Genomic DNA, 22,657 nt, shown 5'->3' on the forward strand with positions numbered 1-22,657 from the left:
AGTCTTTGATACTTGCATTAATGCTGTCGCTTTTTTCAGAAGCACATTGGAAAATGAAAATGTACAAAAAATTGTTGTAGACAATGATTGTAGACAAAAATCATTGTCTTTACCAAAAAAAAGTAATTGTCTATGGCTTCTGAAACCTATGGTTGAAGCCTTTGATGTTTTCCTTTGAATACTACTGTTATTTCTGAAAAATAATAATGGAAGTCAGAGTAACATATGAGTTTTAAAACACTTCCTCTTTTTCTTTAGAACAAGAAATCTAGTATGTATACACTTGGAAAATCTGTGTTGGCATTTCCAATACCAAGCTATTGATAATTTAGATTTGATGAAAAAATATATAGGACTGAAGGTTGCTGCTTCAAGCTACCTTTCTTTTGCTTGCTTTTCTTGGTTATTACAAATACAGCATTCTTTGCCTGCTAGTGATATTTTGAACTGGAGTGTTTCCAAACACCGCTTCACAAGTTTCAGATTTATTCTGGTTTTATTCAGTATTTTACTGCTTTTCAGTATTGAAGGCCTTGATCCTATAACTGACAGCATGCTAGCAGACAGCTGTTGTTGCTCTGGGGAGACTGTTGAAATCAGTGCAAGAAAAGACCAGAGAATAGGAAAATCACCTTTTAATCATAGCTATGGTATATGTTGCTGTTGAAGTCCTCTAGGCATCCAGGTGTGCTTTTTTTCCTCCGTCTCTCCCTCCTCAGCAGCAGAGCCCTGACTGGCTGCAGACTCTGGTTTATGCAATGTAGTTATAAATATGCGCTGAATCCCTGTTCCTGTCACAGCCCAGCTTGTTCCAGCCCTGTCACCTTTTGCAGTGAAGGCTTGCACCTATTTCTGATAAATATTACGCAATTCTAATATTAAATGATTAGTGTGCCCCAGCTCTTTACTCGCCTACAGATTTAAGCAGAGTTCAAAACACTGGATGACTACACGAACCTGTATGCTGTGACACAGAGCCTGACCCAAACCCTCTGCTGCAGGGGCAGCTTGCCCGGGTTCAGTTACGCCACCCTCGCTGCGCACACCCAACGAGTGCACCACCGCTCACCCCTTGCGTCACCCGAAAACCAGATTTTGTGATGTGTCCAACAGTAGCATTCAGTTTCTTTGCAGTTTTGAGATCAAATTTGTCTCTCTTGGCTGTCGATACCACTTTTGCAGCTGCACCAGCCTGAACCTTGGCCCGGAGGAGAGTTCAGCCCAGGCAGCTGCACAGCACTCCTGGGGCAGCCAGACTGCACTCTGCTCCGCAGAGAGAAGCAGAAATGCTGCTCAGGTAGCGCTCACCTTTCCTCTTGTGAGGCGCCACTAGAGTGCCACCGGTGAGACAACACCTTTACGGTAGGCTAAAGTGTAACAGCTGTATTTTTACATTCTACCAGTTTAGTCTTTAACTACTGCATGCCATAGCATATGCTGTAAGGCTTAAATACTGTAAACTGCTATGTAACGCTTTACAGCACAGAGATTATGGCATTACAAGTTTCCACAAACAATTTGAATCAGCAGAGGAAGCAGTCTTGCACACCCTCTGCTGCTGGCCACCCTTTTTCATCCCTGTTTAATCTGTTTTCTTGTACAAACCCATGTTTTGTGAGACCAGGCAACACAAAATGTAAATAATGTTGTCTAAATCTAACTATGTTAGTATTCAATTTTATTGCAGGCTTTTGCCTGGATCCATTCTTACAGTTGTTCCCAAGTGCAACCACAAACACTCATGCTGGCCTAAGGGAAGGGAAATCATGGGGTTGAATGAGCAGTGGCAGTGACGGAACAGTTTTTAGGACAGCATTGGCTTATGTAAGCCTCAGATGCTTGTAGAACTGCTGTCTAAAGAAAATGGCATTTTTTTTGTGCTTAGTACATAGCTGCTTTCAGGTTTTTTTCAGGTATCCAAGTCAAATCATATTGCATTTTTGGCTCTATAAAGTAAGACTTGGACTACAGTATATACAGAAGTAATAAAAATGAAAAGTCAGTTGCTACAAGGCAGCAGCACAAAAGGTATCCAAATATTAAAATGGGGCTGAAGGTTTAATTAAAACCCTGTGAATTATTAAAATATAGGTTTAGAAACTACTTTCAAAGTCCTTATGTGTTGCTTATTCAATATTCATCCAGTCTATAGAGCTTTAGCACCACAGATGCCAACGCAAGATGAGAATCAGCATAATCAGTCCTCGTGTCCTGCTGGGGCTTTGCAAAGTGACTGTGCACAGACTGTAATCAGCTGATAAAACCATGGTGCACTAAAACTGGGCGCCAGTAATCTTGCTAGGGTGCTATATTTACTTGGTCTATATCGGTTGTGATCTGTAAGAGGTTTAAAGTCGCTCTCAAAAGCAGAGTTGGTGTTTGAATCATCATTGTCGGGAAGCAAGAATGAACATTTGGATGAATAAATACTGAAAAAGATTACTTGGTATGTTTGCTATGGGTGCTGCTGGATCAGCGGATGACATTAATGCTATGGAAATTCACCATTGGTATACAAAATTTATGAAGGAGTGCCCTTCTGGACAACTTTGTCTGCATGAATTTAAACATGTCCTGGATCTACATGGACTTACTCCAGAAGCTAACAGCTATGTTGAACAAGTATTTCACACATTTGACATGAATAAGGTAAGAATTCGTTCTTAACTTGCTGGCTTTCTTATGGATGTATCATTTGATGCATTCAGCAACAAGTCTCAGAGGGCTGGCAATGCTGACTGTTCAGAGGTAATGGAAGTGATTCAGAGGTGATTCAATAGAAAACCATGGGCAAATAAACACGTGGCAGGCAAACAATTTTGAATGCACTGTTTTCAGTACATTTTGTCATTTTGAAAATTGTATACAGTCATTCTAATATATATTGAATAGTTTCTCATATTTGAAACCTGGATTTTTATTATTGTTTTCAGTGTGTGTTAATAATTGGAAGTTTTATTTATATAACTCTGCTTGAAAAAGATCATTTTTAAAGCAGTGTTTGGCTGGGTCCATAAGTTTTAAGACTTTAAGAATACGCAATAGAGACACAATATGATTCCTTCTGTCACCAAATAAAATATTGCTGGATTAATTCCGAGCACCTTCTGTGGCTTAGTTTGGTATCAGTTAATCCCCCTTTTCTAAAGACACATCTGTCTGGTTTTGATCTATCATATGAATTTTCCTGCTTAACATCCTAGGTCATCCCAAAGGCATCCAGTGGCTGTTAGTTACATTGCTGTTTTATGTTCTTCCAACTCTATGTTCATACAGGTTCCTTCTAGCTGTGATACCCTTCCAGAAGACTGTGTCTTGTTATTTTCCCCTTAAGCCAAAATAACACTTTCTATCAAATGCTACAAAAGAAGTGGAGAGTCATGTGTAATTCCTCCTAAAGTGTTTGTCCTTGACTGTAATAAGGCTTAGGCTGAACTGTCAATGCTGCACAAAGTCTTCTTCCAGCTAATAGAATACATGGACCCATCATGGTATAAACACTCATTTAAAAAAAAAAAAAAAAAAAAGCAGCGTTAGTGTTCTCTACCCATGTCATTGATTTCAATGATTTCAGAGATGTGGTTTAACAAATTCCAAGATGTGGTTTAACCCAGCAGGCAGCTAAACATCACACAGCAGTTCACTTACTCCCCCTTCATGGGAAGGGGAAGAGAATTAGAAAAAAAATTAGTGGGTTGAGATATAGACAGTTTAATAGGACAGAAAAGGGAAAATAATAATACTAATGAGAAAAGAATAAACAAAACAAGTGATGAACAATGCAGCTGCTCAGCACCGGCCAACTGATGCCCAACCAGTCTCCAAGCAGGGGCCACACCCCGCCCAGCAAACTGTCCCCAGTTTTTTGTTCAGCATGGTGTCATATGGTATGTAATATCCCTTTGGCCAGTCTGGGTCAGCTGTCCTGGCTGTGCCCCCTTCCAGTGTCTTGTGCACCCTCAGCCTCCTCACTGGCAGGGAAGTATGAGAAGCTGAAAAGTCCTTGACTTAGTGTAAGCATTGCTCAGCAACAAACTAAAACATGGATGTGTTATCAACATTATTCTCATTCTAAATTCAAACACAGCACTACATCAGCTGCTAAGAAGAAAATTAACTCTGTCCCAGCTGAAGCCAAGAACATAAAGAAAAATGTGTTATTACATGAATGAGTTTATTGGCAGGTTAAAACTAGTCCAAATTGTAGCCAGAACTACTCCAGTTTCAATTTCCAGAAATGGCTTTCTGTTCTTTATTACAAAATTAATTATATTTGTTTCAGAAAATGCTGAGAGTGTAAGGTACCTCGTGTGTTTTTACATCAACCTTTAATTTCTTGTATGGTCCCCAGTAGACTACAAATTCCCAGAATCAGTACCTTTGTTACACCGTTTTCTTGTTATACGTATTTCCGCAGACACCCCACCCCCAATTCAGGTTGCTTTTGGTATTATGTCATTCTTTCTTACATAATCTTCAAGTACCGTTCCTATAATATCAGGCTTATTGTGTGTTCATTTCTCCCCCTCCACCAATTACCAGATAAATGTACTGGAATTTGATTAAGTAGGATCACTTAACTTAATAAATGTGATAATAACAGATGATGAGCAAACTTCTAGTCCATAAACCGGGAATCTGACTGGCAGAAATTTTCAATTTACTATGTTCTTTTCAATTAACAAATCAATGCATTATATTCCCCGGTAAAGCTTTTTCAATGTTCACTTTCTTGTGTAACATGCATGGACAGTGCCTGAGCTCATCAAAGAGCTCTTTTAGTTTAGCTTTAATGTGTACTGCGAAAAGCCTTTGCATTTCAGTGCTCTTGACAAATATTTGGAAATATTTCCAAAATTTATTTTAGACAAGTACTTTCAAAGCAACTAGCGACTTGAGGATGTTTCAGAAAATTGAGTCTGCAGCTGGTTTCAGTTACTCTTCAGAAAACTGGAACATGAAATAAACACTACCTGAAAATTAGGCTTCTGTCAAGACGGTAGCATAGCAGGGCAAGACCAGCTACAAGCACAGGGAAACTGAGTGTTTGCCATTAGATAACTGAGGGTGTGGAGAAGTAAGAAATACCCTTCAAATAGTTTTGCGCCTACAGGAATGCCTAGCAGAACCTGCTGCTACTGCTGATATTGGTCTATATATTTGAAAATATCTTTCGTGCTCAGTAAATGGTGCATCTGGTACAGGCAGAAACTGCAGAATAAATTAAATACAAACTGTCAGGGTAGGGTTGCTCTTTACCACCTCACCCCCTTCAGCTTTCTCTGCTATTTGTAGTCTTTGTAATACTGTGTTTAATCAACACTGTAACAGTTTTCTTCACTTGTTTATACTACTTACAGTATTGAGAATGTGCATGCAGATGCTGACATTTGCTTTTTATATACTTCAAGCATTACAATGCAACATGTTGCAGTTGTGAAGAATACTTTTCTATATCTAGGTTATTTAGAGTACCTTTCTGTAATGAAAAATATTTTGCAAAAGTAGCCAGTCACTCTGTATGAAGACAAGCCTTAGGTGAACCTGGAACCCATCTAAACAGGGAAAGAGCTCTAAACCAAAAATGGTGGGGAGCTTTGGGGGTGTTTTGGTTTGGTTGGGTTAGGTTTTAGGGGGGTTTTGTTGTTGTTGTTGGTTTGGGGGGTTGTTTTTTTTTTTTTTTTCTGGAGGGGCAGGGCATCTTTTTTGGTTGATTTGGTTGATTTTTTACAAGTTACCAATCACAGGGCCTCCCTCCCAGTACAAATAACTTAGCACCCAGGGACCATCTTGCTGAAGTTATCTCATGAATATTAAGATGTATGCCTTAAAGTTGCTTATACACACATCAGAGTTTGACTGTTACATAGTCCTGTCCATCAATCTCTGATCCCCTTCTCCTATTTCCTCATAAATTTTTAATTTAGCATATTTCACTGGCACTTCAAAGACCAGGCATTTCAGCTGATTAGTTCCTGAAGTTTTAATAAAAAATGGCAGCTGGTTAGCAGGGACACACGCAGGATGAATGTCCCACTCATGCAAAATTCAGCTTTTATTCATTGTTAAAGACAACAGCTAGCTGGCAAAATAATCAGACACTTGTTTCCTTTTGCCTGGTTAGGATACAGGGTGGAGCTGGGGTACTGAGGTGCAGAGGTTTATGAGACAAAAGACAGAGTCTGTACAAATCTAGGCTTTTGTTTTGCTGTTCCCAAAAGAGCTTGTTTAATTGATGTTCCATGTTAGGCAGAAAAAGATGTTTCAATGTTTCATCTGTTTGGAAGTCTTCCCCCCATTTTAATGAAATTAAATAACAATTTGGCTTTAGGGCTTCATAAAATCCACTCAAAAACTGCTTATGGTAGGCTTATAACTTCATTATTTAATAAGGAGCGCCAGCTAAAGATCTGATATTCATTTCCAGTTCTGCGAGATGTTTTAACAGTTCTCCATTAGCTACTGTAATCTGAGGCATAGTTTTTATTGTATATTTTCTTAATTGAGCTGTTGTAGCAGTAGGCCCAGGAAAAGTTATTCAGAAGGCAGGGCCAGAATGGCACATTCAGAATAGGCATATACCTGATATTATACAGTCTGTATCCTTTTGCAGCTGAAAATAATACGAAGAATGTGGCATCTACTTCCAGAAAAAAAAGCTGTCAAGTTTTTTCTCCTTGTCCAATCTATCTGTACAGTGTAGTGGCTTGAAAGGTTTAAATGCTTAGAGAAATGAATCAACTAAACTAGAAAGTTTTATCTGAATGTTTTACTTTTTTACTTTTTAATAATAAAAAAATCTATTTTTGATGAAATGGCAACAGTATAATTTTTAAGAAATGGCAACAGTATAACTACACGATTCAGATACACAACATGTGGCACCTAGATAAGCTGTAGCTCATTTTTATTTTTTGCTTGTCTTGAATAAAGTCTTGTGAGACCCTCACTGAAAAGCCTGTGGCAAATGAGGACCAGGACCTCTCAAGCCACATGCCAGGATTCCATAAGCTTCCCCTTTGGGATTCACACCACGTCTGTTTAGTTTGCTATGATGTGTATATTTATCTATTATGATATATGTTTCCTGTGAAGTCATTCTATGGGGCTTCAGACTGGCTTAGGGAACCAATCTACATAAGAAGAATAATGAGCTGTTGGTATACCAGCTTGCCAAGATTAGCACATATGGGATTTTTATGGCTTGGCATGGGGCTTTCTCAGTAACGGTATCTTTATCCTGTTCTTGATCATTCTGACTATATCGACACTTTTCTAACAAGAGCATGAGTTATGCGTAGTACAATCAAAATGCATTTGTCTTCTGGATTCTGGTCTTAATACAGAAATCCAGCTCAAGGCTCCTTTCTGTGCTTAGCAGAGCTGAAGGATCTTATTTCAAGATGACTCAGCTCTTCACAGGTTAGATGAACCAAATCTCTTTACCCTCCTTTATACTTCAGTGGGATAGCAACCTATCTGATTTGGTCATTGGAAATATTTAACTCTTTCTTAACAGAAGGAGAAGATATAATTCTTGGTGTGAAAGAAACTACACATAAACCAAGGTTCTGAAGTGTGTAACATCTTGCCCACTGCAATACAAATATTAATATATTTTAGAAGTTGAAAATGGCAGGGTTAGTTTTCTTTTTTTGTTCTAAAGTCTCTATTTTTTTTTTTTCTTCTATTAGAGGATCAGATTTTGTCTGCTGCTGCGACGGTAAAAATCACTGCCAGATCTTTGACATTACTGGATGAAGAAAAGAATTTGGGATCTAATCTCTTGCAGCATGTATTCGGCATTTAGGAAGTGAGATTTCAAGCAAATCACAGATTTTGGTGTGCTGCAAGCTTCTCCCTGAGCCTGAAATTGCTGAAGGTGCCTCTATCAGCTTCCAGTTTCTATGATACTGAAAGTATTCAAATTTCTGTAACTGTATTATCTGAAAACCTATCACTGAGACTCTGTGAACAGAAGTGTGTGTTAAGTGGATTATGCAAATGAAGCAATGTGATTACTCTTTTGTGACTCCCCACACTCTTACTGTTTCAGAATTATATAAATAAGGACATGTTCCTAGTTCTTTTTGTCTTAAGATTACACGAAAATTATTTATCACGTGCTTGGTTTAGATGGGATGTTAAGTCAAATTCGATGCACTTTTAATTGGAGAGTTATGAAGAGTCTGCCTTCAGTTAAAAAGCCCCATTCCTTAATTTCCCTACTTCTGATTTATAACCTTTCTTCAGGTTCTGGTGCGTGAATTGCACCAGTTTTTTATTTAAATAACCTGATGTCTCCTGTGGCAGATTGTCAGAGCATTTGTTTTCAATGCTGAAGTTATGATACTGTATGGTCTGTTTATCGATTATCTTCCTTCAGCTGGATGAACACTTACTGGCATACACCAGAGCAACCATATACCTCATCAGCATTTTGCAGGATTTACGATTGTCCCTGTTTTCCCAGCAACTGAATGCAAGGCCTTCCAAACAAAGCACAGCAACACCATTTCACAGTTTAGGAAGCATTCAAAGTCATCTTAGCCAGCACATTTTCAGTGCAAAGCATTTTAAGTTTAGCAAGTGTACCAAGGCTGCAAACCTGACACAGGATCTTGTACAACATGAGCAGAAATTTCACATTTTGTCCTCAAAAGAGCCCCTGCAGAAGCAGGCTGAGCCCTGTGAACATGTTGAGGTAGCTCTGGCTAGAGAGAAGCAGCCACCTACTGACGAGCCTGCTTGCATTCAAACAGGCTGTGAAGAAAGATCCTGTGGAGATTCTATTTTTGCTGAATCCAGATCTGTAGGGATCTTTAACAGGTTTGTGGTAGTTTTACGGCTCCTGGTCTGTTGGTGAATTCTAGCTGGATATGAGCCAGGGAACGTAGGAGCACTACGCAAAGGTAAACAGTGCGGCATGCATAGAGAGAAGGTGCTGTGGGTGCCAGGGAACCTGCTGACAAGTTTGCTGCCAAAGAAAACAGCCAGTGGTACCAGAAATTTATGAATCGTTGCCCTTCTGGGCAACTTAGTCTCCATGGGTTAAAGACAATACTGGGTTCACATGATGTGAACCCTCAGGCAAACAAGTTTGTTGAGCAGGTGTTTCACCTCTTTGACATGAATCAGGTAAAGAAAATTTCTTGGACTATTTTCGTCATGAAATGCATGTGTTAACATGAACAGTAGAGGACTTTGGCCTAGTGATATCAAATAAGAAGCATTAAGTAACCATGAATTGGGATTTTTCTCATTAATTTCCAGCAGCTCTGCAGTATTACTTAAATTTAGAAAACTGGATTTGTTGGATTCTTTTCAATGTCATTTAGGCTGTTTAAGAGAAGAGTTGTTCAAAAATCTACTAAACAAGATTGATTCCTTGTAGGTAGGACTGGGCGAGAGTCCTAAAACCCTCGTGTTCCCCTTTTTTTCTACTAGAAAGTTGTGTAAATATTTCTGTCTTCACTCTCCTTTTTAAATATTATTTTCCCCACCACTTCCAAAACAAAGTCTCTTCAGATCTATTGAGCTGCATTTTTGGACAGTCACAATGAATTTTTTTCCTTTATTTTATTAGCACAATTTTTATTCTTATTTGGAAAGTCTGTAGAAGAGTAATATAACTGTTTTAATTCCTACCCGCCCCTTAATAAAGCAACTTTTAAAGCTGAGCAGTGGAAAGATGGTAGACTTGAATTCTTGCATAGATCAGAAATCAGAAGACAGTGTTCTTCAAAAAGATAAATGGAAAGAATCAAGAAATGCAGTGGAAAAGTACAGTAAAAACCAGGAATAGGCAGAAATGAGATATGTAGATACCAGCCTTTGAAGAAGGGAAATAAATAAGTGAAATGTAAAACAAACAAACAAGAAATCAAATTAATAAAATTCAGCCATGAATATAAAGATGGAAATAAATCTTCGAAGAGTAGGAGGAGGAACTAGTGTCTCATGCCTTCTTCATACATTAATTGAAACCCTTGTGAAACTGAAATGCAAGCTGTGCGGAAAAAGTGTTGAAGAGATAGTTAAGATCTTAGCAAGAGATTCTTTTTCCATCAGAAACAGGATAACTTAGACAAAACCAACATATGAGAATAAATGCGGTAGTTTGCGCAGCTGCCACAAGAGGGAGAAGAGGCTGCTGGCAGTGTCAGCCACAAGATCCAGCCCCTCGGGGTGTCTCTCCACAGGTCTTGCCTCTCCCACTGGCCCAGAAAACCACTTGGACAGGGATTACTAGACAGAAATACCACCGTGCTCTTCAGCAACCGCAACAAACCCTTGCCTTGCTAACGGGAGCCGCTGGGAGATGCAAGTTGCTCAGTGTCTGCTCAGTTTGGGGAAAAGTTCAGACACCAAGAAAGAGAACATCTCCCATCAGAACAATGGTACCTAATTAGGGAAGACAGCCTCTCCTTTTCATTAAGTGTTTAGTGATGTCTCTCTCTATTGGCTCAGTTTTCCCTCTTCCAAAATGCTTAACTCAGTAGATTTTATAGCTGGTGGATGGGGAGGGAAGAAAAAAAAAAAAAAAAGATGCTTTAATATCCAAAGTTCTTCCAAATAGCTGTGCTGTGCAGGCAGATAAAAACAGGGAGCTGGGATTAAGAGTTGTTTAAGGATTTATATTAAACATTATTAACTGGAAAAATCCAAGTTGTCTAAGCTGAAATCCTTAATGAAAACAGCTTGTGGCATCAAAATGTCATTTGGGTGGGGGTTATTTTGGGGACTTTTGAAACAAGAATTTATTAACTTAATTTACTTTTCATAAATTTAAACTAATGGTAGCTACAGATGGTTGAAAACCAAGTATTTAATTTTTTTTTTTAATTAAGTATTTTGTGGTTTATCACCCCCACTCACCACCACACACACATCCCCCTTTCTCACCAGGTTATCAGTATGTAAAAGTTGAATGGTTTCTTCTCTTTTCATTTCTCCCAGCTGAAGTCTGGACATTTCATTGGCCTCTCAGATTTTCCCTGTCTGAGAGGTGTCTTTCCTTTCATTTCTAGTAAGACCACTTAAAATTAACAGTTTAACAGTCACTACGCTTGCCTCTCTGTCCTTAATCAGAGGTTGTTGGTCCCATTTGCAGCTCCCTAATGCCCACAAGGCAAAGCACAGCCCAAGCTATTACCAACTCCGAGTTCAGGAAAATCAGTGAATGTGCAATAGTTACAAAAAAGAAAGTATTCCTGACTTATCCTCCTGATAAAGGAGGATGCAGCTCTTTGGCAACTGGAAACCTTGACTTAAAAAAACAGATTCAGGAGTGGGCCTTCATTATGTTAAATCTTTAACTCGAAATGAAAAATGTAAAGCCAGTATCTCGGAGCACTTCCCGTAATCATTAAAATGAAAACAACTGCACTACAAATGGTTCTGTGGGAAGGGTAAGACTTGTTATTTCATTATTCACAGTCTGTTGGTTATTAACAGATGTCAGGGTACTGTAGCATGTGCGGCTAACACCACCCACGAAATCATGTCCGTAAGTAGTTAATGACAAAAAAAAAAGCCTAGGCTAGGCTGTGTGCAACTATGATAAGCACAATTGCTTATCTCACCACCAGAACAAGTATCATTGTGCTACACTCATAATCTCCATGTCAGGAATAATGAAGCAGTAGTACCAAAAGGAATTGGACATAATAGGTTTCTATAGATGTACTTTTAAATGGTTTCTGCCTTCTGTTTCAGTTTTAAATCCATACCCAAACCCAAGAAAATCATTATTTTTAGAAATATAGTAGCAGGCAAACAAGGAATGTGATCATTAACTAACAAAGCTGTGCCGGTGCTTGATCAGTGTTTTCAATGGTAGAATAATTAAGTGATTGTATATATATTCCCACACAATTTGCTGTGTATGCCATGGTTAAAATGCCATAGAAAGTAGAGACGACATCTTTTTTCCTCATCCCCATGCTTGAGTTAGCAAGAATTTGGTGAGTTCTCCCCTCTCAGGCAGGGAGACTGGAGGTTGTGTCCTACTAGAAACTTGCCTCATTACGGCAAGTTTTCTAGTTTATGAAGGAGAGGAAAACTATCCTTAAAAGCAAGCCATCATTCTGATGAAGAGACAGGAAAAGGAAATGCTAGCTTGGTCCTTCTCCTTGTACCATGCATAGGAGGAGGAAAGCAGGATTTAGAAGCTAAACACTCATTCAAATAGTTAAAAAAGTGTAGGATGGACCATAGGGAAAAGATGGTGATGCTTGGGACCTCACAGTTTGGGACTTAAAAAAAAAAAAAAAAGTTAAAGCCTTCATGGGGTAAATTTTCTGACCAGAATAGGCCATTCCAGCTCTTGATGGAGAATAACCCTTTTCTACAATTTTGTGTCTCGTCCAGATGGCTCTCTTTCATTTGGGCAGCCTAGGCAGTCCTTCTGAAAGCACCTTGCCCACGTCTGCTTGAGCTAGGAGGTAGGTTGCATCTACCTAAGAAGCATACATGGACTCTGAAGCTGGCTGAGGATGAGGGGTAGCCATGTGCATGTGAGGAGCTGGCAATGAAGTTAAGGAGAGGGAGATGGCAGGATAGCAGGAAGGAAATGATGCTCTTAAGTCAGCTGGCTAGGCTGGGACACGGGAATGCAGCAGTGGTGCTTTCTGTGGTCCTGCCCAGGTAGCTGCCCTCTGTGACTGAAATGAGCAGCGGCAGATCTCTGCATGCACCCAGCACTGGTAGGACACAGCATCTGATAGCAGCGGAGTCCAGGGAAGAAAGGAAATGGAAGAAGAGAGACATGGGGAAAAGTCCAGAAGCACAAGCTGTGTCACACAGGAGACAGAACTGGCATTTTTCAGAGCAAATGGCAGATAGACACTGCTGAGGAAGGAAAAAGGGAGTGGGCGGAGTGAGCCAGAGTGGATTAAAAAGAGGAAAAGACAAAAAGTTAATTAGCAAAGATGACACAGCTTCTAGATTAAAAATCTGTAGACAAGCTTTTTATTCAAATACGTTTAAGACTTGTCATTTGCCACTTCAAGCGCTAGTAGTTTTTTTGTCACACGCTTCAGACAGGTATAATTTGCTCGAATCTCTCAGAGTTGAAAGATGCGTGACCATCTTGTTTCACAACACAGGGATTTAGTATCTGCTGCCTACAGCCAAGTTACTGCTGCTTTCATAATACTCAAGAGAAAGAGAATATATTCTTTACTATTTTACTTTTCTGCCATTTTTTGTATGAGGGTAGTTCCTGATCCACCCTGCTGTGGAGTTTTTTCTTAAAAAAAGAAAAAAAAAGAGCAACTGCTATTTTCAAACTGTCAAAAGAGTACCTCTTTCTCACTTGTAAAAACATCTAGATGGCACAATCCCTTCTCAAACTGATGAGATTTTATACCATTTTTAGAATGTGATTTTTTTTCCGTATTTCCCTACAGAGAGAGTTTTGCTTTACCTGCAGTGTGCATCTTCTGTATGTCCCATGTTCTCACAGTTTAGAAACAGCTGGTCCTCGAACCAGCAATTTTCTTTATTATAGGACCATTATTTTCAGTGTAAGTACCTAGTCCCCCTAGTTGCTTGTTTGTATCTTTTTCTTAATTCCCAGAATATTGTACAGACTCCAGAAAGCTTCTTGATATCTCTAGTATAGATCTCAATAGATACTGTAATTTTACCTTCTTCTTTTAGCATCAGTTCAGTTTGCTACAGATAGTTCATTTGGAATCATTTCACTGGGCTTCCTATAAACAAACAGTTCTCTGTACCCATTGTTTCCGTGTTCTTCAAAATGGCTTTGCTATATTAATTTCATCAGTTCAGTTTCACATTGTTGTGAATTTTTCTATTTTTATTTATAAAAGTAGAAATGTTCCATTCCTGCTGGCTTTAGGAACAGGTGATTTCTGTAGAATTTCTACTGCCTCAGCACACATTTCATTTGTGAGTTTATTAAGTGCTGTCAAACTATGCAATGGGTTATAAATTTCAGCCTTTCTGTGCTCTGTAAAACTCACCTTCCTTTTTTTGTCAGGTATAATATCAACTATTATACACTATTCCAGTCCCCCACTAGGAGCAAGGGATGCTTTGAGACTGAAGTATAAATCACTTTTTCCCCAGGCATTTTTGCTGTCTTTTACAGGTATTTTAGTTATTGTTATTAAACTAAAGGGATCTTGAAAACAGGTATTAAAGTTGGAATGATTTTAAAATAACACTGTCTTGTAAGTTTTTTACCAGAATGTACGAAATCTGATAAAAATCTGACTTCTGAAGGCCCATCTTTAAGTCAGTTGCAGTGGTCTCTCTCATGTGCCTCAGTCACGATGGGTACAATTCCCCAAGAGTTGCTATCGGGAAGCAAGCAGCAGTAGTGTGTTTTTCAGGGGCAGAAAATAGCAAGGAGAGGAGGGGGTCGAGTGGATGTGAGCGACTCCCCAGTTCCCTGTGCCTAAGAGGGATCCTGTGAACAGTGCTTGCACAAGATCATGTGAAGAGATGCAAGAGAGCTGTTTATTGTCCAAGTGGAAGAGATAAAAGAGGAAGGATGACTAGCACTGGGTGAGCTATTGATGGACAGTTCTTACCTGATCACATCATGTTAAGATTGCAGCCTGCCTAAGTGCTGTTCCTGGTGCCCTGTCTTTCTCCGGTGTTTGACACTATTGCTTTAACAGCAGGGCATGATGGCTGAAGAAGAAGATTCAGGATTTTTGTCGGACTGCGTATACCCAAGAGGTTTGTCTGCATATTTCCTTTCACCTCCCTTGTCCTTGCTTCCTTTTCCCTCACCCCCACTGCTCCAGCCAGCACTCACCTGCAGACGAGATGCCCACACGAGATGTGTCCCCACTCTCCTTCAGTCACTGGGAGCACACAGCAGCTCTAGGGCTCAGAAATGGTCTTCAGGGGAAGGGCAACACACCAACTACTCAGTTCACTGTGTGTTCTTTGCCTAATGAACCAGTCTGGGCTAAACCGATAGCAATGTCTGCGTCTTCCTGATCAATCTTCAAAAGTTCACGGGTACTAGAGGAGTGCTCAAGCTTTCTTACTCTTATTCCACATTTTGAAGTATATGATATTAAACTTAGTGATGTTCTTGTGGAGAGAGCTGTAGCATACCTTATTAAGAGAATGGAAGTCCTTCCCAAAAACTGTCCTGAGCCTACACAATATTGATTGCTCTCTGGTTTAAGTTGGGCTGGAGGGAGGTTTTTCATGAGGCACTCAGGACCTCACAAGGCTGCGCCCCTTAACTCCAATGTGCGATTATAAATCAAAAAGACAAGTGAGTGGGAGTGTCTTGTTCCTGCATCTCTAACATCCTATAGTTTTACACCAGTATTTATAGTTCCAAATTTGTGTGTGCTATAGTAATGCCCCTGAGCCGCTCATCTCCTTGTATAGAAGCCAATCAGTACAGGAGTATTATTGATACTTAACCCCTTCCCTGACCTTGTGGAGGAAGGAGTTCAGCTCCTGAAAGCTGTACAATATAAAGTAGGACTACAGAACTGACCAACAGCGAGGAAACTTGTATTTAATTCACTTCTTAAACCAAACTGATTTTTTTAAAAAAAGTTAATGCAAAAGATTCGTCTTTTGCTCAGGTTCTGTCACAAGGCTGGTGACCTGTGCTGAGAGGGAGGAAATAGGGTACAATTGCACACAAACACAAGATACCAAACAGCACATTCATGACAAGAAGTGCCTCATGGAGGAGTCCAAAGGGCTCTGTTTTCAGAAAGGCTTAATCCATCTACAACAGAGAGAATCTTATAAGGGGCATATCTTTTTGCACTCTCAAACTCTTCCATCCTTATTAACAGCAAAAATTGTAGCTATTCCTTACAGACAATCCAGGATTAGACTTCTACGTGTTGCTAATGGTTTGCATATAATTCAGTCAACCACTTTGAGGATCTCCTAATCTTTCTTTTTCTAATATGCAAGTTTGTAGTCAGTGGGATAGTCTGGATTTTCATGAACAATAATTTGAGCATGGCTCTCTAGCCACAATCTGAAATCCCACCTGATTTAGAACTGGGCATTAAAGGTAATCTCACATGAGTACGGATAGTCACTAAATAAAAATAGAAACTTACGCTGTAAGAGGTTTACCATGGTCATTTAAATGCAGTATTTATCTGAGTTCTGGTCATGGGCAAGAGTCTGAACCAGAGAGATATAAATGTGAATAGGAAAAAAAGAGATACTTTCTGCATAATAACATGGGCGCCAAAGAATCATTACCAGGTGATGATCCTGTCCCAGAGATGCACCATTATTACAGCAAGTTTATGAGAGAATGTCCATCTGGGCAGCTTAGTCTGCATGAATTCAAGAAACTCCTGGGTCTACAAGGGCTGGATCCACAGGGAGATGTATACATTAAACGAGTGTTTGATATCTTTGATCTGAACCAGGTAAATCTTCTTTTCTTTATTTCTTTAATCTCATACTTTTGCTTTGGTTGTGAGTTGTAGCCTTCAGGCTCCTCTTTAGTGGTCTGCTCACAAAACTGCTATTGTGGACAGGGTTGCCATTATGGTACACTAGAGGTGAAGAAGTGGGGCTGTGCTTTGAGTAGGACTCTTCTTAGTACTTTCCAGGGGCACTTAAAAATGTCAAGAAACAATACTGAAAATGAGATATATTTTGCAGTTTACTCATTATTCTTCTATCCTTTGCTTTTCCCGTGCCTGTATATAAGCATATGTAAATATTGGTATACTCAAATACAAAGTTAATAAGTTTGTACAACAATATTAGAGGGGAAGATATGGTTTGCACTTAACTGATGATGAAGTTCAGCGTAGATAAACAGATTTGCTCAAAGTACTGTACTGAACTTGTGGCAGAGAGGAAAATGTAACTCAGATGAGGAGATCCCACACAGTGCCCAAGTTACAAGACCAAACTGAACAAACAGGTCAAGCAGCCTCTCTGGGCTACATTTCTAAGTTTCTCTCCCTGCTACTGCAATAGCTGCTTGTGATTGCACTCAGCTCTCTGTAACAAAGCTGGCTGCCAGACAAACAATATATATTTTCCTTATTTGTACAGAAAAGGCCAAAGCCATGGTCATCTGGTACTTGTGTACAGCACCTTTCACTAGGCGGAGAAGACGTTAGACCATGTGGTTGTGGACAGAGCAGGCAAAAGACATCAGAAGATCTAACAACTGACAGACAAGTGAGGGCTGTTTTCTAGGTCTGTCTTCAGCACTGCCTCATGCTTGTAAGGTCCTGGAGCTGGCCACCTTGAGCCCTCCTCTCATTGCAATGCTGGTGTGTCCAAGAGCGCTGCCTGTCAGCACATGCTCTGCAGAACTGTGAAACCTTCACATTTGTGAGACCTTCAGATTCTGGATTAATGTAAAAGTGAGGAGTGTGGAATAAAATCAGGATTCAGAAAGAGCATTTTCTCAACATTAGCTGCTGTGGCAGTGGCCAAACACAAAGTGGGAACCCTCTGCTAATTGTTGCTTCTCTATCTGGTGTCTCAGAGTTGTGTCGCCCTTCCTTGCAGGCTGTCATCACTCTTATATATGAAGCAGTCAAGTTGCCAGACAGCAAAGCAGCTTTTCCCATAAAAAGTAGAGGGCAGATGCTTGTGGGGACTTAATAAATGTGTTTTAAGCATAGAGCGACAGTATGCATAGTGTGAAGGACAGAGATGCAGGAGGAGCTGCATCAGGATTGTCAGCTGGAGAACATGTCTTTTCAGCATGGCTTTCAGGATCACCATCCTGAAAGATCTCAGCTGCCTCTTCTGTGGGACCAACTCCCTCTTTTACCAGGAATTTTCTTGCTGCATCTTTCTGAGCTTCACCGTATCATCTTCATCCTCATCTCCCTCAGGTGAACCAAGATCAGTTAAGGCTAAAGGATGGAAAAACAGGGTAATGACCAGGAATTCAGTCTCACAGAAAAACTGCTTCATCACCCATCACATTGCTCACCACCACACCTTTCAGGAACACATCCCTGCGGGTCTGCAGGTTATGGCTGTACAGTCGATTCAAGAAAAAGCATTTCCCCCTACTGTCTTCTCCCGTGTCTCTATTTCGTAATGCTCAGGGTCACAGATACCAGATCAACGAGGACTTGCTTGCTTGATTGCAGCAAACTGGGTGGGTTGGAACAGCAATCCCTCCACCAAGAAGGCCATATGTGTCCAGCACCAGCACCTCAATATCTGTCAAACAGGGACTGCGCCACTCAATTTGAGCAAGTCTATGGATTTGCCAGCCTTCAGAGCTAAGGACTTTTCCAAACCATCACATGCATGGCCATTGACAGTGACTGTGATTCTTGAACACCTCTTGGAGTGTCTTAGCATAGTACCTCTTTCAGTCCCTATAGATACCACTTTTTTTTCAGGTGTTTCATACCTAGGTTTCCTGAAAATTTCAGCTCTCTTTGTAATGTGGAATTGAGATGTGGTTACAGCAAGGAGATCCCAACCTGTAGATTAGCTTCCAAGGTAAAAGAAAAATGAGGAGGAAAAAAAAAAAAAAAAAGAGGAATGGGTATTAAACAATATAGCATCTGGGAATCAAGCCAGAGTGCATCAAAGCTCAGAAATCTATACTGATCACTAGTCTGTGAGCCTTTGTAAGGTATGTTAGGTACTGAGAGAGTCAGCCTTGCTAGGGAAGGAAGTCAGGGAACCATAACTAAATCTGGCATATTTGAGACCAGCAAAGATTTTTATTCAGAATAAAAATGGAAAGGAACCATTTAAGATGTATGCTATATCCTGAGCCCACAACAACTTTTTACAGAGCTTTACAGATTTGTTGTAGTGTGATCTCTATTCAGTATAATGCTTGCATTTCTGTTACCATACAGCCTTTGTTTCTTTTTCTAACACTGTTAATAGCACTGTTTTCATAACTTTAATTATATTTTTTCTTTTATTACCAAGATTAATGACCACTATTTTTAAGGTATACTTTTAGAAATAATGAGCATCAATCAAACACTTTTCAAGTACATGACTATGATGCTCTCTAGATGGTTAAGCTGGGAATAAAGTGGCAACAGACTAGCCTCGCAGGGCAGGACAAAGGAATGTTGTATGTTATTCATGAGGTAAAATAAGAGGATCTCCTTATTCCATACAGTCACTTTTTGTCCTATGCCCTTTGTACAGCTTTTTCTCCTCCCAGGGTTTTTTGTCAGAAATGTAGGCTTTGACCCTGAAAAGTGCTTTTAGTTAAGTACAGATGTGTGAAGAGCGGTCAATGCATGGCTGACTGGGAGTATCACACCGTGGGCTCTGAAATGGCAGCTATGATTGTACAAGTAAGGGGTCATTATCCTTCCATGATATTATGTAGAACATTTAGGCACTGTGCAGTATTAAACAGATTATAATCTTTCACCTCCAGTCCACAGATGTTAATGGCTGTGAGCAGTTGCATGCATAATGCATGAATTCAGAAATAATTTGGTCATTTAAGCTTTTGCTTACATTCAGTTTCCTTCAGTACTATAGCAGCTTCTCAGGTTTGTAGATCAAAATTGTATTTCCTTTGCTATTGTATTCTTGTCTGGTTGTTGCTTTCTAATAAAGGGGCCATTATGCCATTGAGTGGTGAAGTACACCAAACTTCTTCATAGAAATTATTTCCTTTCCCTTCATAATATCCTTTATAGAGAAGTGCTGTTTAGCTAGACAGCTAGAAAACTTGAACCTTCTCCCATGCTTCCTCCAGCTCATATTATAGCTATGTGACCTGATTTTTTTCCTTATCTAACTTTTTGTGGCCAGACAATACCATGATTTAATAGTGGGATTTTTACAGTTGAAAATTGTCATGATTTCTATCGCTGAAGCTTATGTATAAAAGCACGTAATTTGGGGACTAGTTTACAGTTGCTTTAAATCTAATGACACTCACTCTGGAAAACTTAAGTCATTTAATAAGGTCTTCTACTCTCAGCATAAAATACATTTTTCACATGCAGGCTTCTGTTTTCTCACAAATAGGAATCTGATCAGAAAGCTTAGTTAAAGTGTTAGGCTTGAGATTAATGTACATTTCCAATTATAGCAGCCTAATGCTCCTTTAGTGAACTTGGGGTCATCCAGGCTTGGAGGTATTCTGTCATAGATGATAAAACACTCTTCAAAGGTGCATAGACTTTCTCTTCTATGTTTCATGCATGCCCAGTTTAAAACCTCTAGCAGGTAAAGTGTGGAACAATAACCTCATAGGATGTCAATGGGACTTGGCAGGTGCGGGGCGGTAATTACAGATGTGAATTGCATTTTACCTCCTTATTAGCCTTGTTGCTTCCAGCTGAAATCTGTCACAGACATGCTTCTCCTGCTTAGGATTTCCATTTTTAAAAAATCATCTTGCCTGTAAACTGGAAACAGTTAAAAAGGAATCATGGCAGCATAGTAGTTGTTTTTGACAATTTGTGATAGATTGAAAGCCTAGTCAAAGCTTGTTTCACTCAAGTCATCCATAAAAATACGAACAGTAATTCAGTTGCAAGCCAAAGCTTATCTTTCTCTGGATTTCTTTAGGTTGCAGATAATAGAGTAGTTCAGCTCCCCACTAATGGAAATGTCTGTAGTCAGTGGACATACAACAGGGAGGGGTATGTTTCCACAGCACAATCCAATGTCATGTAGCGATGGAGGTTGCCTCTGGCCTTGGCAGCAGGCGGGCCACGTAACCTCAAAGCATTGCACTAACCTGTCGTGCCAAAGAGGCAACGATACCATGGCTGTAAGGCTTCTAGGACTCACTTATTTTGCGTGTCTATACGTGGCAGAGCACAGCACCGTACAGGTATTCACACCTCTGGCTCAACAGAGCGCATCTGCTCAATGTATAAAAGCTGTTTCCAGCCAGGGCCTGTTTCTCTTGGAGATTAGTGACGTAGGCTGTGTAGCTTTCTTCTCAGGAACATACTAAATAAATGCTAACTATTTCTGGTGTGTCTCTTGGGCAGACCACCAGCTGTTTCATAATTAAATGACCTTGTACAACAAGTATGCAGATGTCTTTAATTTTTCCGTCTTTCTTAAAAACGAGGGTTCTATGTCAAGCCTTTTCATCCTTTCCTTGACCTCTGTGGGAGGCTTTGCTGATAATTAAATAAATAAACAAATTAATAAATAGGCTAGTGAAGTTTGAAAGTTGTTCTTCATAATTCCTAGCTCCAGTGAAAAACAAAGATGCTGAACATTCAGAATTCTAATTGCAAAGTTAACTTTCCTTGAGATTATCACATGGAATGCAGGAGGTAGCATTTAAGCAAACGTTTTATTCATGACTCATACATTAATACTTGTAAACATTATTCACATAATGGCATTGGCAGTATAATAAATGGTGGGTTTATCTTTTGCAACAGCTTTCCAAAGAAAACCTACAAAAATAATGTTGGTTTGGTTTTGTTTTGTTTTTCAAAAATACAACTGCAACAGAGTTCATTTTCTAAAAGATTCCATTTATTAGGTTATTTTAAGGAAAAATGATCTCTATCTTCTTCACCCTTAAGCTATTTGTAATACAAAAGTGAAAAAGCTGCAATCACATACGAGTAAGCTGAATTCCTTCTGCTTTTCTTATTCCTTCTGCGTCTCAGTGCATGCATAACTGTCATGCAGCGCTAGTTCATGCAGCCTGCTGATGAATTTTAGAAAGGAAACAGTTATGTTTATCTAAAATACTTCAGTAGTTGCCAAGTATACTGATGTATATTTGATTTTCTGTGAGAATATGTATCATATTTCAGAGAGATTATATCCTTCAAAATGAGGTTACATCAATGTTAAAGGAGAGAGCATATCTAGAAAAACAATGTCTGGTGTATCCATAATATACTGGAAGCATTAGTTGCTCTTAAACAGAAGTAAGGAAACATTCTTTCATCAGCACTGCTATTACTTAACACTTATCCTAAAAAAATCTTCTTTCTTTAAATCAGAAACCCAGATCACTGTCATCCTCTTCCACTGGCTTGCACATAGGTTTTAAAAAAATAAATAAAATAAAAATTGAACACCGTAAGAATTGATTGATTGGATTCTTTTGACCTGCGAAGGACAACATTTGCATAGCCATTTAACATGTGAAGCAATGTACTGAAAATGGGATGCTGCTGTTGTAGTTCTCTTTTTGCTTATTTTGACATCAATTGAAACTAGCTGCAGGAAGAAATGTCTGTTGCTTTGTAAGAAAACAGGATTTTGAAAGGTAGGATATACTGTGAAGAGTAAAGAAGATTAATAGACACGTGCACCAAAGGAAAATTATGCAAGTACAAGGATTTTCTGTTGATGTTTTATAAAGCATTGGATAGTATTCAACTGAGACTAGTATTTTCTGCTACACTTCTTATGCAGAGATAAAGTTGGTAGATGCAGAAAAATGGACACTCCACAGCAAAGAGTTCAAGAAACCTTTAGATAAGGAGCCACCATCTGTGTCAGTCTTTAGTAATCTTTCTAGTTTGTGCTTTTTCATTTAAAATTTAAAGTAGTTATGTGATAAACTAGAGTTCATCTGACATCATTATGCAGATTAGAACTATAAAAAAGATTTTTAAAGGAATCCATTTTAAAATCTAAAGCAGAAAGTTGAAACAGGCTGTTTGATGTAGATCAGATAATAAGAAATGCAAAAATGTGTTACTTCAATAGAACT

At 39.3% G+C, this 22,657-nt stretch overlaps 1 protein-coding gene across 1 annotated transcript in view; it reads left to right on the forward strand.

Annotated features, from left to right (window-relative positions):
* Positions 1-2,448: 2,448 nt before the first annotated feature.
* GUCA1C (guanylate cyclase activator 1C) overlaps positions 2,449-22,657 on the forward strand; it is a 37,229-nt gene continuing 17,020 nt past the window's right edge. The window contains exon 1 of the mRNA XM_065657877.1: positions 2,449-2,649. Coding sequence (XP_065513949.1) covers positions 2,449-2,649 — 201 coding nt within the window. The remainder of the gene's footprint in view (positions 2,650-22,657) is intronic.

Source organism: Caloenas nicobarica, chromosome 1, assembly GCF_036013445.1.
Source record: "Caloenas nicobarica isolate bCalNic1 chromosome 1, bCalNic1.hap1, whole genome shotgun sequence".
NCBI classification, from domain to species: Eukaryota; Metazoa; Chordata; class Aves; order Columbiformes; family Columbidae; genus Caloenas; species Caloenas nicobarica.